Source organism: Anarrhichthys ocellatus, unplaced genomic scaffold, assembly GCF_004355925.1.
Source record: "Anarrhichthys ocellatus isolate YVR2014 unplaced genomic scaffold, GSC_Weel_1.0 scaffold4, whole genome shotgun sequence".
NCBI classification, from domain to species: Eukaryota; Metazoa; Chordata; class Actinopteri; order Perciformes; family Anarhichadidae; genus Anarrhichthys; species Anarrhichthys ocellatus.
In genome coordinates this window covers 5647394-5674991 of record NW_022280034.1, presented here as the reverse complement: position 1 = coordinate 5674991, position 27598 = coordinate 5647394, and the positions used below count along the sequence as shown (strand labels likewise).

Genomic DNA, 27598 nt, shown 5'->3' with positions numbered 1-27598 from the left:
ACACCTTAGTGGGTCTGCAACATGGAACCAAGAAGCCACACCTTAGTTGGTCTGCAACATGGAACCAAGAAGCCACACCTTAGTGTGTCATAGCTTAGGTCATAACAGGTGCCAAGAGTGGAGTGTTTCCTGGAAACAGAGTTGCATTCTACACTACACACATTACAGGGGTACCATATACCAAACATAGATACACATACAGAAAACCAAGCCGACAGCACCTGTAGGTTCAACTTACCCCAGCCGAACAATGAACTGCCAGCAACCTGCACCATATTTCTAATTCCACAAGCCGCAAGGCAGCAGCAGCAGCGCAATGTCTATCAATCAGTGGGAGGTTAATCAGGCGTTGGGGAAGGGAGGGGATGGGAGGGTCGCGCCCCCCATTTAAATTGCATTACCGACGAAACAGGCCTCCTGCAGGGCTCCATCTGACTGACAGGGTGTCTGCTTCGAGGAGAGGCACCAAGAGTCAACGAGAAGATGCCACGTTCTGGCTGTTAACGCCACAGAACCTGTCCCGAGTGCAGGCAGCCTGACACCCAAACAACCACGAAAAAACAGAATGACTGCAAGTGTGACACAACAGGAGGTAAAAATCTCTGAGATGTGTGCTACTGCTGAGTGAACTTGTTATAAAACTTTGAAGGAGAAATATTTTGTAACTTCTCTGCATCTCTTAGACAGACACAATACCTATAATTACAGCCATGTTTATGTCTTGTCATGCTGTCTCCAGACTGAAAAGGACAAAATACCTTTTTTGAAAGAGAATACATTAGGTTGGGGGAAAGAGTTAGATTTGCCTGTCAGTACATTTGACAACGCAGACAGAAAGACAATGAAGTCACTTCAAGCTAATCCTGAATGCCAGCTACTAAATGCCACCTCTGTTCTTCCTGCATAAAATTTTCATATTGTTTCTGTTGTATCTCCGTTCAACTTTGTCAGCCTCTGCTGTCTGTCTTTGTACAGGGAAATAACACTGGGATTTACGCACCGCACTTATCTAAATGGAATATATTCACACACAGAAATAAATGTCGAGGCTTGCTATTCAAACACTGTTGTGAACGTTCTAATTGAGAAAATACATCTGCGCCCGACCTCGGAACAAATTCCATTATTCTTTTACGTGTGGTCTTGATTGCTAGTGTTTGCTCTGCTTTTATGTTAGTACAGCTAATGTTGCGGTGTGTGAGATATGCTAATTGCAACAGGCTTGATGAATTGGAATTAATGCCTCATCAATCAACAGCAAATGGAAGGTCTCATTTGTAGGTCAGTGCTGCATATGACCTAGAAAGAAAGGTCCTTTACAGCATACCAACAGCTTTTACATGCTAATGTCTACATGCTAATGTTATAATGACAAACAATTGTACACCTCGTCATCTGCGTCTGGTACTGAGGGCTTGTGATGTGACTACTGCAATAACAAAACACCAAAGCATACAGACATATTGAGAGCTGAGCCGAAGTCACGTATCGGCCGTAAAGACACATTCTCAGAGGGGGGAGAGGGCAGTTTATACAGCCCGGGACACTTTTAAACAAATCTCAGAGGAACAAGAAAACGCCGAATTGATTATGTGACAGGCCAGGAGGAGAAGGGAAAACTTTATGGTGAGAAAGACAGCGTTTCCTGCAAAACAGCTTGCCCATGCTGTAGGAATCCCGGATCTGTTCTATCCGGCGGAATATAAAGTAGCATATTTTTCAGTCAGTAGTCACAAATGGGTTTTCAACTTCACGCTCTGCGGGACTCTCCCTTTTCTCTTGATAAGGTATCCAACCAGGCTATAAGTACAACTAAGCAAAGAAAAGGTTAGCGCTTACACAATCAGTGACGATAATGGAAGTATTATAAGTACATTAACTTCCATTTCTGGATCACATAAAGTGAATATCCTTAATTGACTTGCTATGACCACTACATTGACACCACGGCCGTCATTACTGTTGTTGAAATACAAGTTGGATCAATGTGCAGCGATTTCCCAGTCACGGTCTCCGATATGTCTCATTAAACTCAGACAACCTAATCAGGGACTTCTGGACAAATCCTGCAGTTAACTATGATAAATGAGAAGCTGAGCATTAGGCCTCTCGAGGGCAAGTAGCTCTCTTGCACTTGTAAGCTCTGCTCTGTAATGGAAACTTATTTAGAACATATGTCAATACAAACATTTAGAGCAGATGAAATCATCATCAAAGAAATGCCTTGTATTGTGCAACCTAATCTAGGAGATCCAATTAGTGCATTACATTTAATCGGAGAGACTCGTGAGGCAATGTGGTAGTAATAATGTCCCTTTGCTTTTATGTGGCAAGTGGCGAGAACCCAGCTCCGTGTGGAAAAAGAAGGAGCATGTGCATGAAAACCTACAACAGTGCAAACCCCCTCCAGGCCAAAAAACCTTGTCTCAGTCTTAGTAACATTCTTTTTCCAGGCGCAAGGGAAGAGGGCCAGTCTTCCTGGCTGTGATCTGTCTGACATCAGGCAGTGTTGCAGGCCAGTGCCAAGTAGAGCAGAGAAGCAGAATTCCCCCGCTTACCCTCAGCTCAATGCAACTCCCAGTCTTCACGAAGCATGTCATGAACAGAGCCGTTAGAGCATGCCAGCCAATGATTTCTGCTCTAGGAGGAGGGAGGAAGGGGAAGGGGGAAAAAAGAGCAGAAAAAGTCAAGGTTTTGACTTTATTCGCAAATAGGATGTCATGTTCGGTAGCGAGCTAACTCGCAGCTCGGTGGCGCCTCTGGCTCCAAGACCAGCACTGCACAACAGGTCAAAAACACCCAAAAAAGTTGGTCCGACTGTGTTGAAAATTAAAGCTTCTCATATTTGTTTTACGCAGAGAAAGCAGGTTGGTCTTTATCCCGGTTTCATCACAACAGCCTCATTATGATTCTTTACCCCTGTGTGGCATCCCACGGGTGGTTAATTGGTCAGTGCGATGGTCAAACAGAATAGCCATTAGCAGCAGTGGCACGCAATTACTGCAGTGACTGTCACCTAGAGATTGATGTGGTTTACGCCCAGGCATGCCCCGTGAAATCAATAAAGTGTCATCTCTGCGCAATGTCTGCGTGATGGATGACTCCACAGGATCCCAATTAGAGAGACTGCATGATGAATACCACCCCAACAATGGATAGGATAATTGGAATTAGGACAGAGTTGAAACACCAATCTTTGATTAAGTGTGAGGATAATGATGCAGTATTTACTGAGCTACACAGGTGTGTTAGTCACTATTAAAAAACAAAGAGATTATATAGTGTTTCAATTTCTTCAAGTACAAAAAGTACACCCGAGTCAGTCCACTAATCAAAAGGTCAGCTGTCATTTTGAAATAAAACCGACTTGTATGAAGTACCTCATATTCCGTGAGACATCTTTACATTTGGATCATCACCACTACAACAGCTATGCAGCCCAAAAGGCTCAGTGTGTACATAAAAGTAAGACGGTGTGATCAGTGGACCAAGAGCGAAAGCCCAGAGGAACCAGAGAGGAGCTGTTAGCAACCCCACATCTCCACGAATACAAATCCAAAGCCTGCCCGCGCCAGAAAAACAACAGCAATTGGTTGTTTGTTGTTAGACGGGCTTATGTTTATGCTCTCCCATCACGCGAGCTCTTGCGGTTGGGAGAATAATGACTCTTTAAGCAGAAAAGGTGGAAGTGGCGTGATAGCGTAATACCACCACAAAAGCTCTGAGGCAGGAGGGTGAGAGTGGATGATAACCACAACCACAATCTTAACCCAGCAGATTCACTTGCTTTAACTTAACAACACCAACCATAGCGGAGGTAAACCAGGAAGCCCTCCGTTTTTGAAAGGACCAAACGTGTCATTGAGGTATGAGGACTTGTTTTCTTTTTGTTTGCGTCTGGTGTCACATGCTTGCTGCCTCACCACATTATGGGAACATTTTGTCTCTTTCTGCACCGCAGTTCAGCATAGAGTGACACATAGTCCAGCCATTCCAGTCTCAGAAGCACAATGAAAACTTCATGAAATGATAAAAAGCCTCGTTTGTTTAACTTATCTCTAGTTGTCTGGTTTTTATGACTTATCTCTAGGGCGTGTTGTAAGAGTCACAAAAACATAACTGCAAACAGTCTCAAACAGAATAACTACAAGCGAAGTGCAACTTTGAGTCAGATGTTTTTCCACATAAAGTCCGCTCTCTCTGTTGTTTCTTTGCCTGGTGTCACTTGTTGACATGTAAACATCAGGTCACATCTGGCTCTCATGTGTTTCGCTTACACCGGTGTTCGTCACCCAAAGCGTGCAGGCATACGACGAATCGTTTCTATGAGAACCCAGCGAATCATCACCTTGCAGCAGGGCGAGTCTCCTTCACTTCCACTAAAAAGACATTAATATCACTTTACTGCTCATGATGTCACGATCCCCGAGGACGAGGGAAAAGTAATCATATGTGACTTATCAAAGGCAGTTGATTGGCACAGTGTGAACTCTAAACGCTCCACTTCAGGGCACGTGGAATACGAAGCTGAAATATGTGTTATGCTCGCAATTAGACAAGTGACAACCATTAAATCGAAATTGTAGGAAAACAAATAAAAGCTGCGAAAACATCGTAGGTGGATGCTTTTTCTCCTTTTTTTTTTCTTCGTGGCATGGGCCAGTGACATTGTTATCTAAAACTAATTATGCAGGGTGCCAAAGCAGCAGTCTCTCAAATCGCCTTTGTTGCTGTGGACCACTGGAGGTGAGATCCTTCATCCTTTCTACTCCTATCTGCCCCCGGGGCTTCTGCCGCTCTGTGGCAGAGAGCGTGCCTCTGTGCTCTGCTTCTTCATCTCCCTCAGGACGAGCTCCGGTTGTGTGTCAGCGTGCGGGGGTGTTGGAGAGAGAGAGAGTGCGACCCCGCTTGTGTGCAGGAATCACCCAATGTGCCGGTAGCTCAGCTTGATTTCGGCGTGTCTGCGCGGTAGCGTGTGTGTGTGTGTGTGTGTGTGTGTGCTCGTACACATGCGGGGCATCGCTGCATGTGGCGATTCCACAACGGGGATTGTGTTTGTGCTCCACACGCATCAGGCTCATGGCTTACAGATCATGCAACACATTCTTTTCTTTCAACACTATCAGCAAACCACAACACTCCCCGCCTGATTTCCTAAACTACTCATTCAACCCCTCAGTTCATCCTGCATAGGAAAATCAGGAAGGCATTAGAGAACTGTAATGCTTTCCTGAAGGATTCTGCACAAAAACTGAAACAAAATTGTAAAAGGCCAGTTCACCCAAATTACAAATAGAGAACTTTTTTTTACTTTCTACAAAAGTAACAGTCCATAAAAAAACATATGGGCAGTGAAGTCTGTGAGTAATGAGGACACAGTTTCTAGAAAGAGATGCGGACTTTCAATGTTCATTTTTTTTTCTTACAATATCCTGGGCCCCACAAACCCCCATTGAATTGGTGCGGAGACAGAAATCCCAGAGATATAGATTCCTCATTTTGATATTAATGTCTTCTAGTCTGTAACAAAATCAGGAAATACTGAAAGCCAGCAGATGGAAATTGACTGAATTGAATCCATATTCCTCTCTGTTCATTCCAAGTGGAAACAATAAGCTTTGGGTGCATCCTCAAAGCAATGCATCATATCTTCTCTGTCTGATCATTATAACGCCTGACAACAGCAGGATGTACCGAGGAAGGGCTGAATGCAAAGTCATTTTCAGGACGGCTCGTGCTAATACAACAGCTTTGAGCTTTAACATTATGTCCAATGGTTTGCAAAGAACTGGCACAAAACCCGAAGCTCGTGCATCTATATTCATTGTAACCTGGTGCTTGAACTAATGAGCGGCTAGGGAACTTCAAACAATCAAGCCTATCATTCTTTTCACAACGTAAATGCGCATGCAAAAAAAAAGCAATTCAATTAATTAAATCTGTCTGTTGTGCGCCCTCCCCCCACGCTTTTCCTGCCCTTCTACCCCGTATGGCTGCCCTCGGGGAAATCAAATAATTAAGGAATGAATACAAATTGACTCTCCCTCCCTTCATGTCTTTCACCTCTCTGATTGTGTCAGTGAGGGAGAAGCCCTCCCTCTTTCTAGTAAAAGCCTGCTTTTTATTATGCACCCTGACCCCGTGCTCTTTCAGGAGATGATTGACAGGAGAAGAAGGCAACGAGATTAAAGTTGGAGGAGACAGAACCAAAACAACTTAAATAATTGAAAGAGAAATGAACTTAAGTGCAAGGTCAGAATCCTCATGCGTTTGGCAACAGGCGTGGTCTGTACTAAGAATTGAATGTTAATTAAGCAATACAGTACTTTTCCCAACACTTGAGCATTCGTACATTTCTATCAGCTTTCATAAAAGCCGTTTTTTTGCTGTGAATGACAAAAGATTCTGTTATGTCATGCTTCTTTAAATCGCCTCTCAACATCATTTTACTCCGTTTCTGAAGTTGGTGATTCATTTACCAGTAATGCACAACTGGCTCATCGATCATCCATGCTCCATTGATCCCTGGAAGGACTATAGCTCTTGTTGTTCAGCCGATGCGCCGAGGAAGTGGAACATTATTGGCTTTCTCTAAGAGATTGCTTACAAAACAGTTTTAAGCATCACATCGTACATCAGAGCGTGCAGATGGAGCCCACATCTGGCGCTCGTGCATTTTTTTACGTCATCGGGCATAAAGAAAAGGTGCACTGTGGTTGATTCGCATGCACGTCCATTAATTAATTCTCATCTGCATTTTGAACGAAATCTATTGCCAGACCGGAGCCATGGCCAGGATTGTAGAATCCTGTAGAATCTAAATCTACTTATGCCGACTTATTATATGCCTTGTTGTTTTGCAAGGACTACCTACAGCTTTTCTCTCATCTCGTGTGTCAACAAATGCAGTTTCCTGCTTAACCCTCTGGGAATTTACAGCCTGCCCGTGACCCCTTCCACTTCGGAAACTCTGTGGATGATTTTGAGGCATCCGTGTCATGTGACCCAGGCCTCGATTCCACGGGGTCCCTGCACCCCGAAGCACTCCACAGCCTCTTTATCAAACCCTGGCAGCTCCTATTGTTGTTGGCAGCTCAGGCCTGTCCCCAGTGCTGGAGGGATTAGGTGAGAGTGAGTGAGAAGGAATACGTGGAGCCAACTAAAGGAGCCCTGCCGTGTCCCATACCCCAACAGGGGATTATTAGAAGTTGCTGATGGCAGGAAAATATGTGAGGAGAGAGAGACATGGAGGCAGGTAGACAGAGGAGGAGGACTGCCTTCACACCTCATCTGACAAAGCAAAAACACCAGAAAACCTCCAATCCAGTCATCACACATCCTCCCCCTGCCTCCGTCTACTCCCTGTGTGTCCATCTCTCTGCACCGTATAGGGCCTCAGACACATCGCCTTAATGATGAGTAGGATGGGAAACCAAAAGCATCTGCTTTCTGCATGACATGGAGACAGGGGAAGACTCCCGTGCTCCAGGTCCCAGACATTCTCCGCACCATTTCCTTTTACCACAAAGCTAAATTTAGTGACGAAAGAGGCATCCGAACTCTTAACTCCTACACAGGTTTCCCACTCGGATTTCAAGTTTTAAACGAGTCAAAAGCAGGAACACAAAAGGAAAAATGGATGAGGTTCATTAGCAGAGATGTTACCTTTGAGGGCAAGAAGGCAACTGCAGCTGGGGCTTTTTGCTGTGGTAGTCAGCTGGAGCGGATGCTGTTTTTGATTTCCATCCAGCAGTCACTTTTCACAAGGACAGTGCTCTGCGTGAGCATGTATAGGGCTACAGAAGGCGGAACAAAAACTCCTGGATCAGCTGAAACCTTCAGCCAAATTCTGACCGTCTGACTGATGACCACGCGTGGCTTCTTCGCTCAGTCAGTGACCCCCCACACGCAGGGAGTGCTGGTCATAGAAAGGTCAGTGGAGTGTGAGAACAGAACAGAACAGGATGGAGGACAAGTAGAGCGAGCGTTCCCTCCCGGCTTACCTCACACTGTAACTCTGGCAGATCTATTTGTCTGTCTGTCAGAGGGAGGATGGAAGCCAGGACTGAGCCTGGACTGATTATCTTTATGGTCAGCAGCCACAGAGGTCAAAAACTTTGGCTGCTTTTGTTAATTCCCTTTGGCACCCCGAAGCCTTGAGAAAATGAGATTTCACTACAATTTATGGAGAACGTTCGCTTAAATAGGTGAAAGGGGGAAATCGTGAGCCAGAAAACAAGACAGAAAGACAAACAATCAAATGGAAAAGAAGATGAAGATAGAGGGCCTTGCAAGATGGATGATCTTTGGTACTCCAAAGCCATAGTTTCTGGCATTCATGTCTTACACTTCTGCTACTATTTATTGAGTATAAAACAATGTATTTGGGCATACAAGTCAAAATTATACAGACAGTTTATGCTCCACTTTTATAGTCATTGTACTTCATATACACAGCACATGTCATGCAGAGATGCATTTAAATACTTTAAAAGAAATAGCAATAAGTGAGAGAAAACAAACAAACATAAACTGTTTTTATCTCAATACAACAACACAATAATGATAATACCACTAAACTAACCCAAATTGAAAGCCAAATTATAAAAGAGTGCTCTACAGTTTCGGGACATAGAAACAGAGCCCATTAATATCAAAGTACTTAGTCTTTTTCATTTCAAAACCTAAATACTTACAAAGCAGTGAACACGAGGAAGTACTTTTGTGAAAGGTTGTGTTTGCTCATTTATCTGTAGGATTAAAAAAATGCTTTAATTAAAAGCACAAATCTTCAATAGTGTGTGTGGGAAAGCCAGTATTCACACGATTTAAAGCTGCTTCGAGGAACTTTCGTTTTGTGTGACGCCAATAGCCAATAGATGACAACATGTGACGGCTTTTGACACCTGCAACATTGTTGTGGTGCGAGAGTATTCCAGTATTCTGTATTATATTTGAAAATGAACATGTATAATAGGGTTTGGAGAGAGACGCGAAAACAAACCCTATTATACTGAGCTGTTGAGTAATGCCACACAGCGCAATTTAACAGTACTTTTCCTGCCTGGTATAGTGGAATAAGAGCAGACATGGATAAAACATGAGGTCATGCTCTTATTCAAGGAATTTGTTCTCAAGACAGATGGAGAGCTGGAAGTAAAGGAAATAATATGTGCTTGAACTTGATCAGCCTTCTGGAATATGTTGAAACACACTCCAATAAATGTGCATGCGTCTAACGCCTCGCATTATGCTCAATTTAATGTTTCAAAGAAGTTACATGAAAGGTCCCGAAATGAAACACGTGGCCTCGTCTACTTTCAAAATCCCCTCTGTTCATAACTTGAATGCAATCTTATCCTAAAAGATGCGTATTGGCACTGGCATTTACAGGTACAATAAAATGGGTTATGGTTTAGCCTTTGAGTTGTTACTTTCAATGCCAAAATCTTGCACACCGGGTTTATAGAAATGCAGGAAAGGGGCTCTTAAAAGATGACTCAGATGAAAAACAGGGGGAGGGCTGTCTGCTTGTCACTCTGTTTGCCGTCATGTCATCAATGAAACAGAAACAGTCCACTTGTTTCTAAAATCCTGAGCACTACCTGCACAGCAGCACCCAGTAAATCCCAGCTGCTATGGCCTCTGACAGGTTGATCTTATAGCCTAATGGTGCTAAAGATCCAAGTTTGGATCCCAGCTGTGGAAACAAAACCCACTCCCCCTTTCCTTATCAGCTATCATCATCATTACCTAAATGAAAAGCATGATTTTACTGATTTTATTTAGCTATTTCAGCATTGACCCGATGGATTACTGAAGCAGAAATTCATGATCTACACACATCCACATTTCAAATTCATTACATTCAAGTACAATAATGTGGCAGAAAGCACAAAAGCACAAAGAGGACATCTTTATCTTCAGGACTCTCCGTGAGCTCTTTGGTGACGGCTCGTCCCCCAGAGAGAAACTGCTGATTACAGCAGGTTTCACTTGGCTGTCTTCATTGTGGTGAAGGGAGGGAGGCCGAGGAATAGGTCTACCAGCTGGAGTCCTGAGACCCCCACGGTCCGTCTGGTAGAAGGCTCAGAGCGGAGAGAGGAAGACCACTATCACTGCACAAAATGTATTTGAGCCTGATACTCAATCTTCCCTTTCTTCAGTTTTATACTTAAAGTCTCCTCTCTACTCAAATTATTGCGACATTAACTGGTTTGACCTTCACTGTGCAGACTGATGCATGTGCAGAATTTGACAATAGCGGGCTGTTTTTGCTGAGGAGGTAAAGTTTCTCTGCGCTCACCTTGAATCTGTGTTTAAGGTGCGTGCGGATGATTTTGTGACATCACCAAATGGAGGTTAATCCTGGCTGTGATGTGGAAACATTTAAAATAAGGGAGTTTTCAGTTATGTCCTGAAGTTAAACTTTTGAAATGAGAATATTTACATATTCATGGAAGGAATAGATAGAATTTTTAACATTGTAATTGGAAAAACTATATCAGACACAAATTACTATTCAAAACTTAGTATTTTTATATATCTTAAAGCATGTCTGCAGGGAAATAAATGAAACATCGAGGTTTCTTATGTGACTAAAAAAAAAAAGGCATTGCTATTTCGTCCATAGGATGAGAATTACGGGGGGGGGATTGACAACAAGTGAACGGGTAAGCTTGAAGGTTATGTTGGTTTGGGAAGCTTCTAGACCAATAAAAAGTGAATTTGACAGACGCACGGTGCGTGCGCATCTCACTCTCCTTCATCCTGAAATTAATTAGGGATGTGGAGTTGCGAGTCCACCTTATTAATTACTGCTCTAAGCTTGAAAATAATTGGAGCTTCTAAAGAAGGCAATTCAAAAGCGGGAAGCTCCTTTCCAAAAACATTCCCTTTTGAAGGAAGAAGTTAAAAGGCACAGGCTCTGGACAGAGACGAGCTCATCTCCAAGGCTTGTCTTTGAAACTAATGAATCACAGCATATCATGGCCTTGCAGCCGCAAGGGTAACAAGAAAGGTACAAAGGCTAGAGTTAACGTCGGCGCATCCTTCTCCTGGAAATAAGGTTTAGAATATGGTGTGTGTGTGTGTGCGTGTGTGTGTGTGTGTATATGTGTTTGAATTTTGCTGATGAGAGTGTATGTTTGCCTGCATAAGAGAGGGAATAAATGAGAATTGGTAAGCATGCAGTATAACCAAGTTACATGGGAGTATCTGTTCATGATGGTGGTTTGTGAGTAGACTGGGCTGTTTGTGCTTTTATACAATTACTTTCACTGTACAGTACAGTACACACCTGCCAATGACTCATTCTGACTGTCCATGTGTCTGTATGTCTCTGAGAATCAAAGGACAAGCCGGTTGTGCACTGACAGGGGATACAGATGTGTGTTTCGGATAAGATAATCAGGACCATGCTCTAATTTAATGTCATTTAAATTCAACAGAAATGTACCTTTTGAGAATTGATGACAAAAATATCAAAAATCCCTCCAAAATACCACATTAAAGACACCAAGAGGATAATTGCAATTATTGGGTTTGTCCCAATTCATAAGTATTGGTAAAGTTGTAATGCTTTGTTCTTTGTATTCTTCGCATGTTTCAAAACTTATATGTCTTAACGTAAGAAATATCTAAAACTGAAAACCATTTCAAAACAGAATCCAATCTAGAGGCAGAATCTATGTGCATCCCAATAAAATACTAATCAACTAAAACCCACTAAAAGTGATTCTATTGGTCAAGCATCATGTCAATCAACACAAATATTTACCTTTAAGAAACATTGGGGAGGTCAAAAAAGAGCATGTTGAGGCAGTTATTACAGACATTCTGCAATAAACACATTTTAAACACTGAAGGCCAGACATGGGGAAGGATTTGATACACTCCTGGCTTGATGACAAGAGGAAGGATTTGATACACATTGGGTTTGACGTTCCTTAAACAATCTGTGTGTGGCTCAGCAGCCGAGGACAATAACTCTACAAAAGGAGGTCACCAGAGATGTCCTTTTTTTCTAGAAAGAGTTGGTTATTTGTGTGGCGTCTCAAGCCTTCTGTTTGTCCAGCTCCCCAAGAGAGGATGTTTCCTGCCTGTGTTTTCAGTGAGACACGACGATGTCTTCATTGAGAGAAGCAGCAGGTCACAGACCAGCAGCAGTCCAGCCTGAGATAGGGAGTTAAATAACATCCCTAAGACCCAAACTGGGACAGATTGTCTGGATCTCGTCCAGGCTGAATTTTTATTGTTCTTCCAAACGCCATAGAGATAGAAGAAGAAGTTTGCAGCCCGACCTTTCACTCAGGATACATATCCTCTGCCTGCCCTCTGTCCAGGGAAAAGGCCAGATTAAAGTGCGTCTGTTTGTCTTGCAGCACAACAGACTCCAAAAGATGGATAGCCAAACCTCCAGGCCCCTTATGCTTGAGGCCAAACAACTTGATGAACAGGGAGAAACATCCTCCACCCAGCTGACCAGCCCCAGGCCTCCTTTCGGTGATCCATTAGAAGGGGAAACACGTATGGAGCGCATGCTGCCTGCTCAGCTTGGGACTCCTCTTGATATGCCCAGAGGCCTCGCATTCAAAGCCACAAAGCAGCTGCTAGAACAGCTCGGCCAGAAACGGTTCCATACTGACAGTGATCACCTGATCTACAACCTGATCGTTCCAGTCAGGAAAACTAGGAATGGCACAAATTTGGGAGAGCATGAGCAAATGTGCCGGGCTAACACTGCATTGAGGTTCATCTAAAGCTGGACATTTTATGACCAGTACCTTTATCTTGGTAGCATCATCATACCTCAGCTACTCCTGGGGGAAAACCTGAAGCTACCTAACCTGCAGGATGAGTTAAGAGTCACCTGTGGTTCAATCAGGTAGTTTTATACACCACCTTTTTAACTGACTAACATTTTGATCACATCCTTAATTCTTAACGACATCTCCTGACACCAAATTTTAAGATATAAACGTTTGGCTTTGAGCATTGTAATCAAACTACTCGTTAAAGAAGTATTGTAATATTAACATGCACTTCAGGGCTTCACTCACTGTTGGTTTTCTTGCATCAATACATATTCAACTCTAAGCACAGAGGACTGCAGTAGCTAATGATAAAAATGCATGGCTTACAAAAATACTGGCAACTAAAACTAGTCCTGTCTAGAGCAAATGCTCTTTTCTTGCAGGTCATTTGATAACAATGAATGTGTCCTTCATGTCTGAATGTTTTTTTATACACTCAAAAACATATTTTTACAAATAAGGGCAAGCATCGTTCATAGCTGAGTCACACGAAAGATAATCCAATCTAATCTAAAGTGATTGGATAACAAATCAATATTCTTACAACTTTTTGAATTTGTTGACATAGCAGTGCGTGGGTGCATAAAACGGCAGCATTTCCACATAGAGTGGGGCCTTAATCTTTCAGGCAGACATCTCTTGAACCGTTATTTGGAGCTGGATTTTGCACGGTTGGCCTGTTGCCCGAGGCAGTGTGCGCCCTTTCCATCCCGACAACAGGCTGCTTTCAAAGGGTGTCCGGAAATATAGAAATATCTGACGCCCATATCTCCTGCTTCCGGAGTCCTTAATGCCAGAGAGCAGACACGCCAAAACAAATGCTCCACATTGGCTCCCAAACACAGCTTTGTTTCTATCAAGAGCAGTTTTCATCATGTTCCCGGCTTTCTAAATGTCACCGGTGCCACTGACACTACACAGCTCAAAGTCACAGTAAGAAACAGTGCTTTATTAAAAGCAGACACATCCGACACAAAACACATTTCCTCAGATTGAATGAAAATAATAATACCAAAAGACAAGGAAGCAGTTACAATGCTACCCTTTATGTGGTTATTTTTTTTTTTTAATGGAAATTGTCACTGAGAGGATGCCACACAGGGAGTGTGATAAAGTGTCACTTATGAGGAGAAATGATAGTGTGAACTCAATAGTTCACAGCTTCTTTTGAAAGTATCTGTCTCTCCTAAAGTCACTGATTTATCATAAATGGACTGATGGTAGGTGACAGCTCAGCACGCCGCTGGTGTCACCTGAATTTCAAAGATGAGAACATCTCAATTCTTTGGAAGAATTTAAATACAACTGACGGATATTTGCAGCTTATCCTCTAAGTTTCATACGTTAAAATGAGTCTAAAAAGTCACACACTGTAGCATAAAACTTATTGTTAAATGTGTCGCTCATTGAGGATGAATTTATTCCCTAAAGCTATTGACTGGGCTTTCTAAGAAGAAGTTTGGGTAACATTTTCTATGACGCCCATGTATATAATGCATTATTAACATCCTTATGATGTGTGATCTGCTTATGGCACTGAATAATTATAGTTATAAGCACTCATAAACATTCATAATGCTATTAAGTGCTATAAGTAGATTATAAATCATTTTAAGTATGTTTATAGTGCATTACAGACATGGGCGTCACAGAAAGTGTTAGACGTTTGGTTTATTGTTACAACAGGGATCAAGCTGAAGGCTCAGTCAGTCTCCAAGCCAAAGCAACATATCCCAGAGGTGGGTTTTGGCTTTTTTGTTTTTGTTTAAGTCCAGCCATTTCATACATTGAGTTAAATTAGAACTTAAGGTTTGCAATTAATTGGCAGAATGAAAAAGATGTAATCATTTCAAGCTGTTTGCGGTAAACTTTTCATGCACCCCAGATAGGCGACCTCTACTAACTCTAGAATACACTGCAGGGGTGATGTGAGTTCAGACATAAACTGAGCAAGTTCAGCTCTCGATACAACAGAAATAATCGCGTTCAGCTGTGCAGCACATCAACCCTCGTGTTTGGTTGCCAGCGCTATTTATTAACAAGGACCTGAGAAAACACAAATAAATCCGGGCGGTTTAAATCAAATCATTTAATTCTGGACCACACTTTTTTTCCGCCTCTCTACTGATGCCGGCTGTGTTTGAACAACTGGATTTCATCAGCGGCATGCAGCCAATCTGCCAGCAGCTTCAGACGAAAAACTCTCACTTAATGTCAGCACAGCAGGTTGAGTTCTGGCTCGGGCGCACTGATCCGCAGAGCAAACTCCGCTCAACAACACACACATCCCCTTCAAAATCCACGTCCTATTTGTGATCCGTCTTGTCAAACACGCATGGTATAAAGTAGCTTCTATTTTTGACTTATCACAGAAGTGTGTGAGAATCCGCAGATGATGAAAATTCTGCCCTTGCCAGTAATTAAACCTTGTTATCCAGACTTGCTGTAAGTGCTGAGAGTAAATTCTGACAGTTTGGTGTTTGGAATGCAGGGAGGTTTGTTTGAGTAAAGTCGTTCCATCGTGCGCAAGCAAGCTCATTAGAAAGACCTAAATCACACCTCTCCGTCGTCACCGTTTGTTCCTCTTGGCCCCGGGGTTTGAGCTCGACTGTGGACTTTACATTTAATGCTATTGGACACCGATGACAGCCATGCTGGATGAGAATCATATGCAAGGTGTTTTTCCACTGTAGCTTATCAAAGGGGGGAAAGTTTGGTTCCCATTTTAGAGATGAAATGGGTTTTTTTTACTGTAAGGGAACATAATTCCCTGCTATAAATGGAGCTGGTGAAAATTTGACAATCTGCAAGTCAGCTTTGCAAAATCCCCACCTGTGCAGAGCAGGAATGTTATTCGACAGAAAGACTGTGCAGTGTGGTTTCCTATCAAAATATTTTCAGAGTAGGTAAGCCATAAAATTGCGGTGCGCTGGTGTTGAAAGCTTTGTACCACAGTCTGCAGGTGGAATTTACATATATTAAGTCTTGAAAACAAGTGAGATTAATGGCTGACTCTGACATAAAAACCCCATCCTCTCTTTGCTTCCCTCTCCCTTTTTTTCTCTCTATCACACAGACAGCTCCTGCTTGTTCCTGATTGCTCATGTGTGGCAGCAGAGCTGGATGGAAAACATATTGCTCCATCAATCACATCCCATTCTTCTCGGCAACACGTTCGACTCGCAGGTTGTCTGAGACCGAGGCTGCACATACAGTCAGCCCTTGTGTAAAAATGCAAAGATGACAAATATTCCTCCGAACAGATGCAGAGCTCTGTCAAACTGTGCCTATTCAGATAACCGGATTTCTTTCAAATGATGTTCCCCCTCCTTCCCAGTCCCTTGACTGACTCTGTGTTGACAGTATCTTAATATACAGAGCGAGGAGTGTGTGCTGTGTTCAAACAAAGCCTCCTTCTCCCCTGTGCTATGCCAATAGATCAAATGAACAGACAGAGGGAGAAGAAGGGGGAAGATGTCGCTTTTCATCAATGTCTGGCTGATGTATTCAAGAGTTCCTATCTTTTAAGTCTTTGTTTCAGCACACGAAAAGACCAAAGCACGGAGAGCACTGCCGTGCCCGCACTAGCAGTGCGAGACAGAAGGGTTTCCTGCTTCCTTTTGCCTGGCTGCTATGTGTGACACACAACTTGGCCACAGCCCCATTTGTAGCCCCTGGGCAGTGCATGTGTCACCCATTTGTACTGCGCAAAGCACTCAGTTCAGAGCGAAGGCCAAGTATGAATGGGGGGGGGGAACACTTACTCGTTTTTCTCCAGAGCCAAGAGCAGCTGCTCACCTTCCGCTTCAATCAGGAGCTTCAGCGATGCAGGGTGTCTCTGAAGAGAGTACAGACAGGAGAGGGGATGAGACGGATTGTTTGTGGAGCATTTTGATTGACAAAAGATGGCTCTGGTTCTCTGGTAGCTAGCATGCTTTCAATTTAAGAAAATATATGTAATGGCTGCTGTGTGTGGCAATAAAATAAAAAAACAAAACAGGAAATAGTTCTTAAAATGCTTAATTACAATCTGATGAAACTTTCACTGAGCCACCCAGCGCTGTGAGAAAAGAACGCCAGGAGGCTCTTTTCAATTGAGCGCTCTGATATCCTTATGAAGCGACTTTGTATCTCAGAACAAGAGCTGAGAGGATTAACTTTATGTTTATATTCCTTTTGACATTAATCCTGCAGAAAAGCCACAAGTCTTCGCAACCCTGTGCCGCGAGTGTCTGTTGGAGTCAGATGAAGTGGCACCGGCTCGTACATCACTTCTGTCAGTCACGCTGCGCAAACACCCACACACACACACACACACACACACACACACACACACACACACACACACTCCTCCACATATCAACACATAACCGCCCTCCTCTCGTGTGCTGCCTGTGCTCCCGCTCAGAAACACCAACAAAAAAAAATTCATCTGTCTCGCATTCTCCTTCGCTTGGCAACAACACACACAAACACATTTCACACACACACACACACACACACACACACACACACGTAGTTCAATCTGGGTCAACTGTGGCAAAGAGCGCCGCTCTGGGTTAAGTCATCCATCATCCCCCGTGGAGAAGAATGTCTAGTGGATCATAAGAGGATATGGAAGCAGAACACTTAAGGTTTGAGGCAGTATCATTGCACAAGTCATGTGGGACTAAACTTTCTGCTATCTTCTGTTCAGACAGCGTTCGACGCGCACGCTTTGACCTCCCTCACGCTGCATAATGTTTATGACGGCTGCCATTTCTAACTTCAGGGAAAACATAGATAGTACACCGGATGTTTTGGGTTGTTGTTAAGGGAGTGATGTATTCAACTCAGCACTTAATTTCACCTTCATAATGAGTACTCTTTCCTTCGCAGAGCTGAAGTTTTGTTTTGTTTTTCGGGTAATAACATCCCAAAGAAACCTTGTGGCACCATGTCTGTTTGGTTAAGCCAGAACAAATTAATTCACTAAAGAATTGACTCAAATAACACAACCTGGAAACTCAAGCTGTGCTTTTAAAATCTGCCTGGCAGCCATGTATTTTGTTTCTATAAAGTCTGGGATTATAACACCAAACAGAGCCAAGGATCCCAGGTTTCAAACCGGTGGGTTGTGTGAAGTGTCTAAGATGCAGATATTGTGCAGCTGCTTGAAATGTACTGAACTCAACACAGAGGGGCAATGACTGCTTACATGTAATGTAAAGATTTAATCCGTATGTTTGAGTAAACAAATTGGCCCTGGTAGATTACTTTGTAACGTGAACGTTGTATTTCTACTGCAGACCTTGTGATCGTCGCAATGAAAGCGAAAATAGTTTCTGCTGTTGTACCTTTCCAGAGTTATAAAATGACGCCCCCCCCCCCCCCCCACCAATGCAACCCCCTGTGATGTTTTAAAACAGGACTGTTTTCGGTCTGAATCGCCTACTAATTTTGTCCTGCGGGTGGTGGAAGACTAATAGCCAAAGGGTCATTGAAATCAAAATGCTTTATGTGAATAACAAACTGGCAATCTGCCTGTCGGGTTATGAAATACAGTATTATTGGTCTGATGGTGGTGAAAGAAAGATGGTGGTGTAATTTTCATCACACTATCCTCAGTTATCTGGACCAGTGTAGGATATACAACTGGAAGTCTAAAAAGAATAAGCAGAGCGAAAATGTAAAAACAAAAAGGCGTTTCATTCCATCAACTATTCCTCACCTGGGATTTGAGCTGGCTGGTCGGTTTCCAGTCTTGTCCAACAAGCTGGAGTGGTACTGTGGTCCCATAGTGTTTCTGCTTCGCTGTTGGTCTGTGTTGAACAGTCATGCTCAAAAGATTCCCTGCAAAGAAAATAAACACACCATGTGAGAATACACAGAACACTTCAAAGTGAGCGTGCTTCATTCTAAAGTCTATCAGTGTCTATAAAACCAGTTGCGGAAGCAAACAATGGGAACAGATTTTTCGACAAACAACACCGATGAGTAATTCCTCCCGGCTATTAAAGGCCTGAGCCTGGTGTTCATTACCGACATCAGAACACAACCTGACAGTACAGCAGCCTTTTAATATGAAGTGGCACTAAAACAAAAATCACAGTACTTGAATTTGATGGCTTTTCTGCGTCACGGCACACAAATGGTGTTATTTCTCATACCTAACAATTATCTACGCTGACAGAATGCCATCTCCGATACGTCCTCGCCCTTCCTGAACACATGTTCACCTCCTTTTCATGGGCTGTCAGTAGAATGGAGCCTGTCTCCTCTGCCATTAAGACATGAACACAACAGCACTAATCAGCACCCTCAGACATCCAGCAATGAGAACCGGAGCCCGTGGTGAAACCGTAACCGCCCCCCCCTCTGCCCCTCCAGCTGCATAAATCTCCACTGTTCAGCATGAAGAGTTTCTGAGCGAGGAACTGGGGTTGCTGCTGCTGCTGCTGCTGTGATAACTCGCAGGGCTAGTGTCCAGGATGCGGTGCAGGGATTAGACGTAGTTTTGGGGCATTGCTCCCAGCATGCTTTTATCTCCCCTCTCTGTGTTCTGACAGGGTGTTAACTGAGCCTCAGAGAGGCTACAGTTCTTGGAGTTCTACTGTCTTTGCCAGTCATTTAAAAATATATATTCGTGCCCAAAATCCAAACACTGATGTCGCCAAGCGTGCAGCCAGGAGATGAAGTGGCAGAAAAACAGCCACCATCCCAAAGAAACCTACTAGTTATAACTGAAAAAAGAAGTTGCAATGGCTTCAAAGAGTGCATCATGAGCACACACGGAGTCTGAATACAATGCATAGTGAGCCACTGGAGGACATCACTAATAGGGTTCCTGCAGTAATCAGCTCCCCACAGCGGGGAAGCTATTCCAAAGCTTGAGTCTCTTACTGAAACAGCAGGGGGCTAGCACCATTTGTCTGTGCGCAAACATCCTAAATCAAATGTTTGCCTTTATTTTGTTTTTCTTCCACTGATGCTCCATCGAGCGTTTCCAAACAGCAGGGAAACAGATTTAGTTTGAGGGTGATGTCAGTGGACTTGTGAGAAGTTGTGCGTGTGGTCTGAGGATAATTGATGGTGTGTTTTGAACTTGGGACTTTGTTACTTCTTAATTTTCAATCGCATTTCAAACCCATATAAACACAAAACCCACTGAAGGGGACCGAGATTATTATTACCAGCGGATTCAAGGTCCTTCCTTTCGAGGTTCACATTACTTCTGTCTCCCTACGCATGACTCACCCAGCTAAATTGCTGAGTCTGCTTATTATCCGGCATTAATAACCCAGGTCGGAGGCAGACCCCCCCCCCCCCCCCCCATGCTGAGCTTTGTTCTGGTTCTCCTCTGAGGAAACCGTCACTCTGGAGTTCTTCACAGACCCGCACCAGCTGATAGCAGAGAGTCAGAGGTGACCAGCTCAGCAGTCCTCATCCAGCTCCAGCCTGATGATGAGAAGCAGGCTCCGGCAAGGAGGGATCGGCATCACACACACACACACACACACACACACACACACACACACAGAAAAGCAGGAGAAGCATCCTACCCTCATTAGCCCTAGAAAAGCACACCGTCTGGGGGAGGTGGGCATGCTGAGTAAGGGAACGCATGACAACCGCTGTGAAAAGTACGGATAGATAAAACACAACACATGAGGGGAAAAACAGAGAGAAGTTGACAGAGAAAGGTCAAGTCCACATTGTGGTTAGGAAACACACACACACACACACACACACACGCAGATGGAAAGGCCTTTTCTGTGGCATGCTCCCCATCAACTTTGAAGACTTGGTTCACAAACATACAGCGTTTGGTTCCCTGACTTCAAAGTCCACAAGTGAATGACCATTTTGTTAATGTGGTGTGCTATGAGATTTAATTCCCGCTTATAAATGGCATTATATTAGTGGAAACAGCGTGCAGGCTCAGTCTTTTTCCCCCCACATGCTTGGGAGAGACATTTGGTAAAGCTGGAGTGTAGCTGCGGTGCCTGGAGTGTGTAAGTGGCTTTTGTTCTCTAGAATGTTATAAGCGCCACCAGAAGCATTAAGGGAGCGGTAAAAGTGGCACCAGAGCCCAAAGCCTTATTTATATGTTCAATATAGGAGAGTGTAAACAGAAGTCTTAATAGAGCAGAGTTCTGGCCATGTTCAGCTCCCTTTATGCTCCGGCATACACACAAGGAGAGTTTGTGCCATTTATATTGCCTCAATAAAGTCAAATGCTATAGGTGGGAGGATTGTGTGTGCGTGTACGTGGAATTGGGAATGTGAGTGTTTGTTCTTGTGTGGGTGACTGAAATGTGATTCAGACCTATGACTGGATTAAGTAATTCATTTGGCTTTCCCCAGCAGTGCTGTTAAGCAAAAGTAACAAAATCTATTATACACTCTGTATGTACAACCATTGTTTGGCTGTTTTAGTATCATACTCCCATAAAGCCTGGATTAAGTGATTTGGAACCTGGGGATTGGGATCAAGTAAATCTGTGTATTTGTGTGATGATTAACAAGATATAAAAAATAATAAACGTCACACACACAATCAGGTTTTTCTTAGTTCTCTCAAACCGTTATGCACTTTATACAAGATTGGGAGCACTTATATTGCCTCTCAACTGCTTTCATCCAGTTGTACCTCACGTCACATCTGGTTGCAAAAAAACAAGATGGCGACCGCCCAAATGCCAAAGTCGAGGCTTCCAAAGGGCAGTCCACAAACCAGTGGGTAAAGCCACGGTGATTCGTCCACTTCTTATATACAGTCTATGCTCTCAACATTGCGACGGCTTAGACGGCGGCTTGCAGCTAACGGTTCCAACAGCACTAACAGTGTGAACTACCGCAAGAGCTAACAGTGTTTACCTGAATGGGTGCTACACTTCCGGAGGTTATCCGCTGTATCTGCCGTATGAGTGCAGTGCAGAGCAAAGGCCGTGAGCTAACTATCGCGGTATGCTGGACTTAAGCATGCGCAGCCGGCCCCGGGAATGTCACCAACGAACAGAGGAGCTCGGGTAACAACACACACAGAGGGAGCGTGACTTCATGCTCTGCTCAGGTAGACATTACTCCACTATATCTTCACATAGCAAATAGTTTGTTTGCTGCCGTATCAATTCTCTGAATCCCTTATATTGCACCTCTGCTCTGCTGTTTTTTTTCTTCTTGTGAAATATTGGAGGATTTATCCTCTCCAGGAATAACAACTACTGCAATGAAAAAGGAACAGCTTTGTGTGAACTCCTCGCAGACGTATGGAACTTGTGATGAGGGGGAAGGCATTGCTTGGCCATAAAGGGTCACAAGAGAAAGGGATCGTAACTTGAGGTCTAGGTCAGTGATTGGCATTTTAGTTTGTGACCTCTTACATCGCCCATCCTCATAATCTGTAGGTCATGAGAAGACCAATCAAACTGAAAATTTGAAGAAAAATTGAGATGTTATTCGACACTATTACTATATTTATTTTACTTTTCAACCAAATTCTGGCCTGTTTCAGCCACAATATCTAACCGTGTAGACTAAATCAGTGCTTGCCGGGGTACTGTACCGCTCCTAATGGTATTTCACAGTGAATCTTTCCTTGGTTTTATCAGTGTTCCCAAAATGAGTGCATTCTCCACAGCCTGTGAGCTGCTGGTCCAAGGAAACATCTGACCTTCCTCGCTTCTTTGCAGATGTCAAGACGTCCTTTCTTACTGCCCTTTCGCAACTCCAGCCCTTCTCTTTTCCCGCCTCACCAAAACAAACCAACAACTGTTCGGCTTTATTAAGCCCCAGAGCCTGCTTCCTCGCGACCAACTGCAACGCACTCCTAATCACAGTCACCCTTGCCTTGCGCTGGAAAAGCACACAAGGACAACACTCCAAAGTGATGTTGAGAGCAATGCTCTCCGATCTTGAGAATGTCAGATTGGAAACGAAAAACAATGCCTTTGGCAGCTTGAACGACACTCTTTTGACTTGCAAAGTCGCCTGAATGGTACAAAAAACAAGTGCAGCGGAGACGTGATTCCAGCATTGTTTGACATGGGCAGACAATGTTTAGTTACTACTCAAACCCCCAGAAGGAAATGGGCTTGAAATAAGAGCATGTGGAACTAATTAGGTCAGAATGGTGAGTTTAAATTGGCCTGATTCAAGCCGAGGTATGACACAACAAAGACAAAAAAAAGGTAAGAAGGTTCCATGTAACATGTTCCATATGGAAATGTGTTCTTGATGAAGCAAATCTAATAACATGATCACTTTTTCTTCATCAAAAGCGTGTATCCAGATTTGATGGGTGTCTTTAATCAGAGCTCTGACTGGATTGGGGACATGATCCAGCAACGTTTTTGAGCCAAAAGTTGGTTCTGACATCAGCCCATGGGGGGAAACTTGGTTATTGTTTATGGCTATTGTTCATTTAATAATGGATGATTGACAGGTATAGCGCAAACTCAATTTATCCCCAATCAGAGTGGGCAAATTATGCTAATTCAAACAGAATGGTGCTTGGGAATAAAATGATGAATGATACATTGGGAGGAGGCAGACGCTCTTTTATAAATGACCTTGGAGACAAAAGCAATGAACTCCGCTGCCTTTCCTTATCTCTTTCTCTCCTTTATCATTGTCTAGGCCTGTGACGAATCATTATTATCATTATTGAATGCTTTTAATCCTTTTTTTTGATTAATTGATGAATCCGTTATTTAATAAACTTTGTGAAAAAATTGTGAAAATGCCCTTCTCAGGTTCCAAATGGCCCAGATGTATTCAAATTGCTTGTTTTGATCCAACAGTCTCAACCAAAAAGAATCAAATTCAACTCATCACTGCAGACACAATTATCAAAAGATAATTGGTTCGTTGATTCATACAGAATTAATCGTGAAATGTGAAAATTTCACTGGTTCCAAATTGCTATTTTTTTATAAAAAGTAATCTCCTTGGGACTGCAGATCCCACAAAGCAAGCAATTTCAGGACGTCACCTTGGGCTCTGGGGACGAGCATTTATCACTATTTTCTGACATTTTAAAAACTTAAAAATATCTGTTGCTCAGAGCCCTAGATTATATAAAACTGAGAAAAGCAGCAGATCCTCATATTTGGGAAGCAGGACTTCATGTTCTGTTGATGACCTCGTCAACTAATCTTCACCTTGCTACCCATAAATTGTTCACAGTGCAGGGTTCATGGGGATTACAGAGCAAAGGTGAAAGGTGCCTGCTAATCTTGGCCTGACTCCACAGTAAACATGTGACCCGTTTGCGGGACATTATGTCAACACCCTGAGGGTTGCACCAGGAAACATAGAAACCTATAGGTGACATCATGGTAATAGGAATCTGCACGAATTGGAGAGAGAGGGTCTCCTTAAATCAAATCTAATAAGGTAGCAGTGTGTCAAAAGTCACAGCTCTGAGAGTCGTTAATGGTTGGATTTCTAGACGGATCATTTCTTTTAGAGCATAGCTGAGGGTCATAATCAAGCCGTTTAACACTGGGCTCCCTCTACTGGTAAATAGCTCTTTTGTGTTCTCTCCCTTCCTGTCTCTCTACCCCCAACCTTGTATATTGAACCCATTTACTGTCACACTAGCATGATGTCAGTACATAATTACTCTATGGGAAATAGATGGTCCTGCAGCAAAAAAAAACCCCCCTTGGCCCAGCAGGAGGTTAATGTTGTCCGAGAACCGGTGCAGTTACGCCACCGGCGGGTGACACTGTAACGCTTGCCCCCGCTGTGAGGGCTGCGCTCGCTGCCTGGCATGGGGGCCTAGCGTGTGCCTTAGCAACAAAGGTCAGAGTCAGAGAGCTTCTGGAGCAGAGCTGTATGAAAGCTTGTTAATATGGTCGCTATGATGGATTTCATTTACAGCGTCCTGGAAGTCCTCTCTGTCACAGGCCTGGCGCACATTCAAAGCACTACAGAACTACAAAAACGAAACCTCAAGCCACAGCCAAAAGGCAGAGACGATGTCATCATTGTCAAGACATTGTACAGTATGCGGTGGCATCCATGTCATTACCTCAGTGGAGAGAGACAAACATTAAGGATTACACTCCATCAATTGATTAGCTGATCCGCAGAAAATCATGCAACACTAATTTTGATATTTCAATTGTGTTCGTTTAAGTCACTCATCAAGCAATATTTATACTATTTAAAATTGAATGTCTTTGACAAGCAACTTTAAGACATAGATATTATAATTAAAGAACTGCAATTTTCACCAGCTTTTGGAAAACCTGAAAAGAACTGACCCAAACATTTACCAATCTTAGAATAGTCAACTTTCTACTTGAAACTTTCGTCTTTATTTATAACTATGTGATGTGCTGCTCGCTCTGCCTCACTTAAAAATACATCACAAGTCCGCCCATGTTGAGGAACATAACACAAAGAGACGCAGACAAAGCAACTGGCTGAGGCAGAACTTTGTTTGAGCCAATTTGTTTGAATCCTCCCCAGGTATAGGAGCTGGCCTGTTTTGTTCCTGCTTGTCCTTTCTCATTGAAGAACAGGGACATGAAATATGGGGCGGATGCTGCATGCATGCCAGCCTGGAAAATAGATGATGTGGATCTGAGAGGAAAAAAACACCGCGTTTCAAGTCTCAGTGGAAGACAAAGACTGGACGTTCACATTGGAAGTCAAACTGGGGAATGTTTCCCTTAACATCTACAGTGTAAATTTTGTTAATCTGGAATTGTAATACCTGTTCTTGATTCACATTCTCTGCTCTCGTAGGATTGTTAAAAGGTAAATGCTGATGTGATTTTCAAGTCGCAAACAAAATGAACAAATGAACAAGATCAATGTGAAAAGTACAATGTCGACTTTGTCACAACAGACATTTTTTTAAATTGTCATAGCAGAAAAAAGCACAGGTGAAACCGCATTGGTAAAACTGTTAACATTAGAAATGGCTCAGTTCCATTAAGTCTGTTAAATACATTGAGTGAACCAGCACGCAGACTAGCAGCAAAAACCCTGAACCTGCTGATCTAAATGGAATCCAGTTGTTATTAGTTCTCCTTGTGGCCAGAGAAAGAGCTGACATTATATCATGTGTTATTCATATATGCTACAAATACAAGTTCTGCAAAATAGGACACAAGAGCTGACCGGAACAGGCTGATAAACTGTCAATGGTTTTGAAACATTGATGGGGTGGAACTTGAACTAACCCAGATAGGCTTGACACCGAAAAGAGATATCTGAGCCAACTGGGCACTCTCTCTGTCCAGACAGAGGAAGAAGACGCTCGGGGAGAGCTGTGCTGAGCTCAACTCTGACCCGACTGGGGTGTGAAAGTCTGATGAGAAAGTCCAGAGACAGCATCGGGTTTCAGCTTGTGTGTTAAGCTTTTGTGGAGGGGGGGGGGGGGTCAAATGAGTCCAAAGCAGCTCCGAAGAAATCAATGCACCACATGTAGGGTTAGGCCACATGAGCATAGTCCAGCTACCCCCCCCCCCCCTGTATAAATATCCCCACTGCGGAACAGCAACTGGTTAATCAATCTGTCTTAATGCACCACCACACATCGGCCAACTCTTCGTACCGGCCTCCTGGGTTTTAACCATCACGAACAACTTGTCTGGAAGATCTGATTCCATTCCTACTGAAAAGATCCTAAATGCGTCTGACTCGAGATGGGTCACATCACGGCGATAATGTCTCTCTGGGGGAGGACACTGTTTGGGGAAGGAATGTTTTACTACAGTCCAAAAATATATTCTCAGCTCAACTTTCATTTGTCTGAGCGTGCAGCACGCAAGCTCCAGGCAGACAGAGTCATGTCGCTTGGAGCAGGTAGGCTACAGCTGGCTATTTAATACTGGCTGACACTAAGTGTGTCAACCATCGGAGGAAGTCATTCACAAATGAGCCCCGGCTAGAACAGAAACACGCACAAGACAGGCAGGGCGAGGAGAACCGGCACGAAAGCTCAAGAGGCGGTGTCATGAAATATGTATGCAAACATGATGTTGCATGGAGCCGAACTGCTCCATCTTTCCTCAGCAGCCTCGAATTCCTGACAGCAAAGACAAGAGGTTTGCACAGACTGGGAGACAAAGTGGAGAGACCCATAAAAGGGAGCACTAATGATTCCCACTCATTGTGCATTTGACATGAAGTAAGCTGCAACTCATTATTTTCATCAATCGAACAATTTTGTCTGTGAAAAGTCCAAAAAAATGTGAAAAATTCCAATCACGAGTTCTGAAATCCCAAGGGGACATCTTCAAACTGCAGCCCAAAACATGTTCAGTTTGAATTTATATAAAGACAGAGGAGAAACATGATGATTGATGGATGATTAAAAATGTCGGCTGGTTCAGTTTTTGAACACAAAAGGCATTTTACGCCATTGATTGTATTTGTCTTTGTCTTTTAAATGAAAGCCCATCTTCCTGTGACACGGCTCCCTCCATCCATTCATCTCAATCAGGCTGAATTACCCACAAGCAGGTAAATATCCTGTCAACACACATCGGCTCAGACTTTCCAAATGCACTGACGACGACGATTTGAACCGAGCCGGAACCCACGAGAACCAAACCCATCAAGGCCAACTTCTGATGACGACAAACCGTTGATGAATACAGCTTCCTCGCGCTTTGATCCTGGTTTTACACATTTGCCCTTGCTGGTAATTAATTCCCAGGATTCCACAGTTGAGTGGCAGTGCAGGGGGGGGGCATAACGCTCAAGTGCAACTCCTCCACTCACCACTGTTTGGACATACTGTCCTTGTTGAATCTCACCTATAGGGCATGGAACGCTGG

General features: G+C 43.4%; 1 protein-coding gene across 1 annotated transcript in view; it reads right to left on the bottom strand.

Moving 5' to 3' along the window:
* The window catches only part of adam12a (ADAM metallopeptidase domain 12a), a 64153-nt gene that overhangs the window by 35558 nt on the left and 997 nt on the right, over positions 1-27598 (bottom strand). Inside the window, exons 2-3 of the mRNA XM_031842896.1 lie at positions 18526-18647; positions 16580-16653 (exon numbers count right to left, since the gene is read on the bottom strand). Of these exons, the coding sequence (XP_031698756.1) occupies positions 16580-16653; positions 18526-18647 (196 nt within the window). The remainder of the gene's footprint in view (positions 1-16579; positions 16654-18525; positions 18648-27598) is intronic.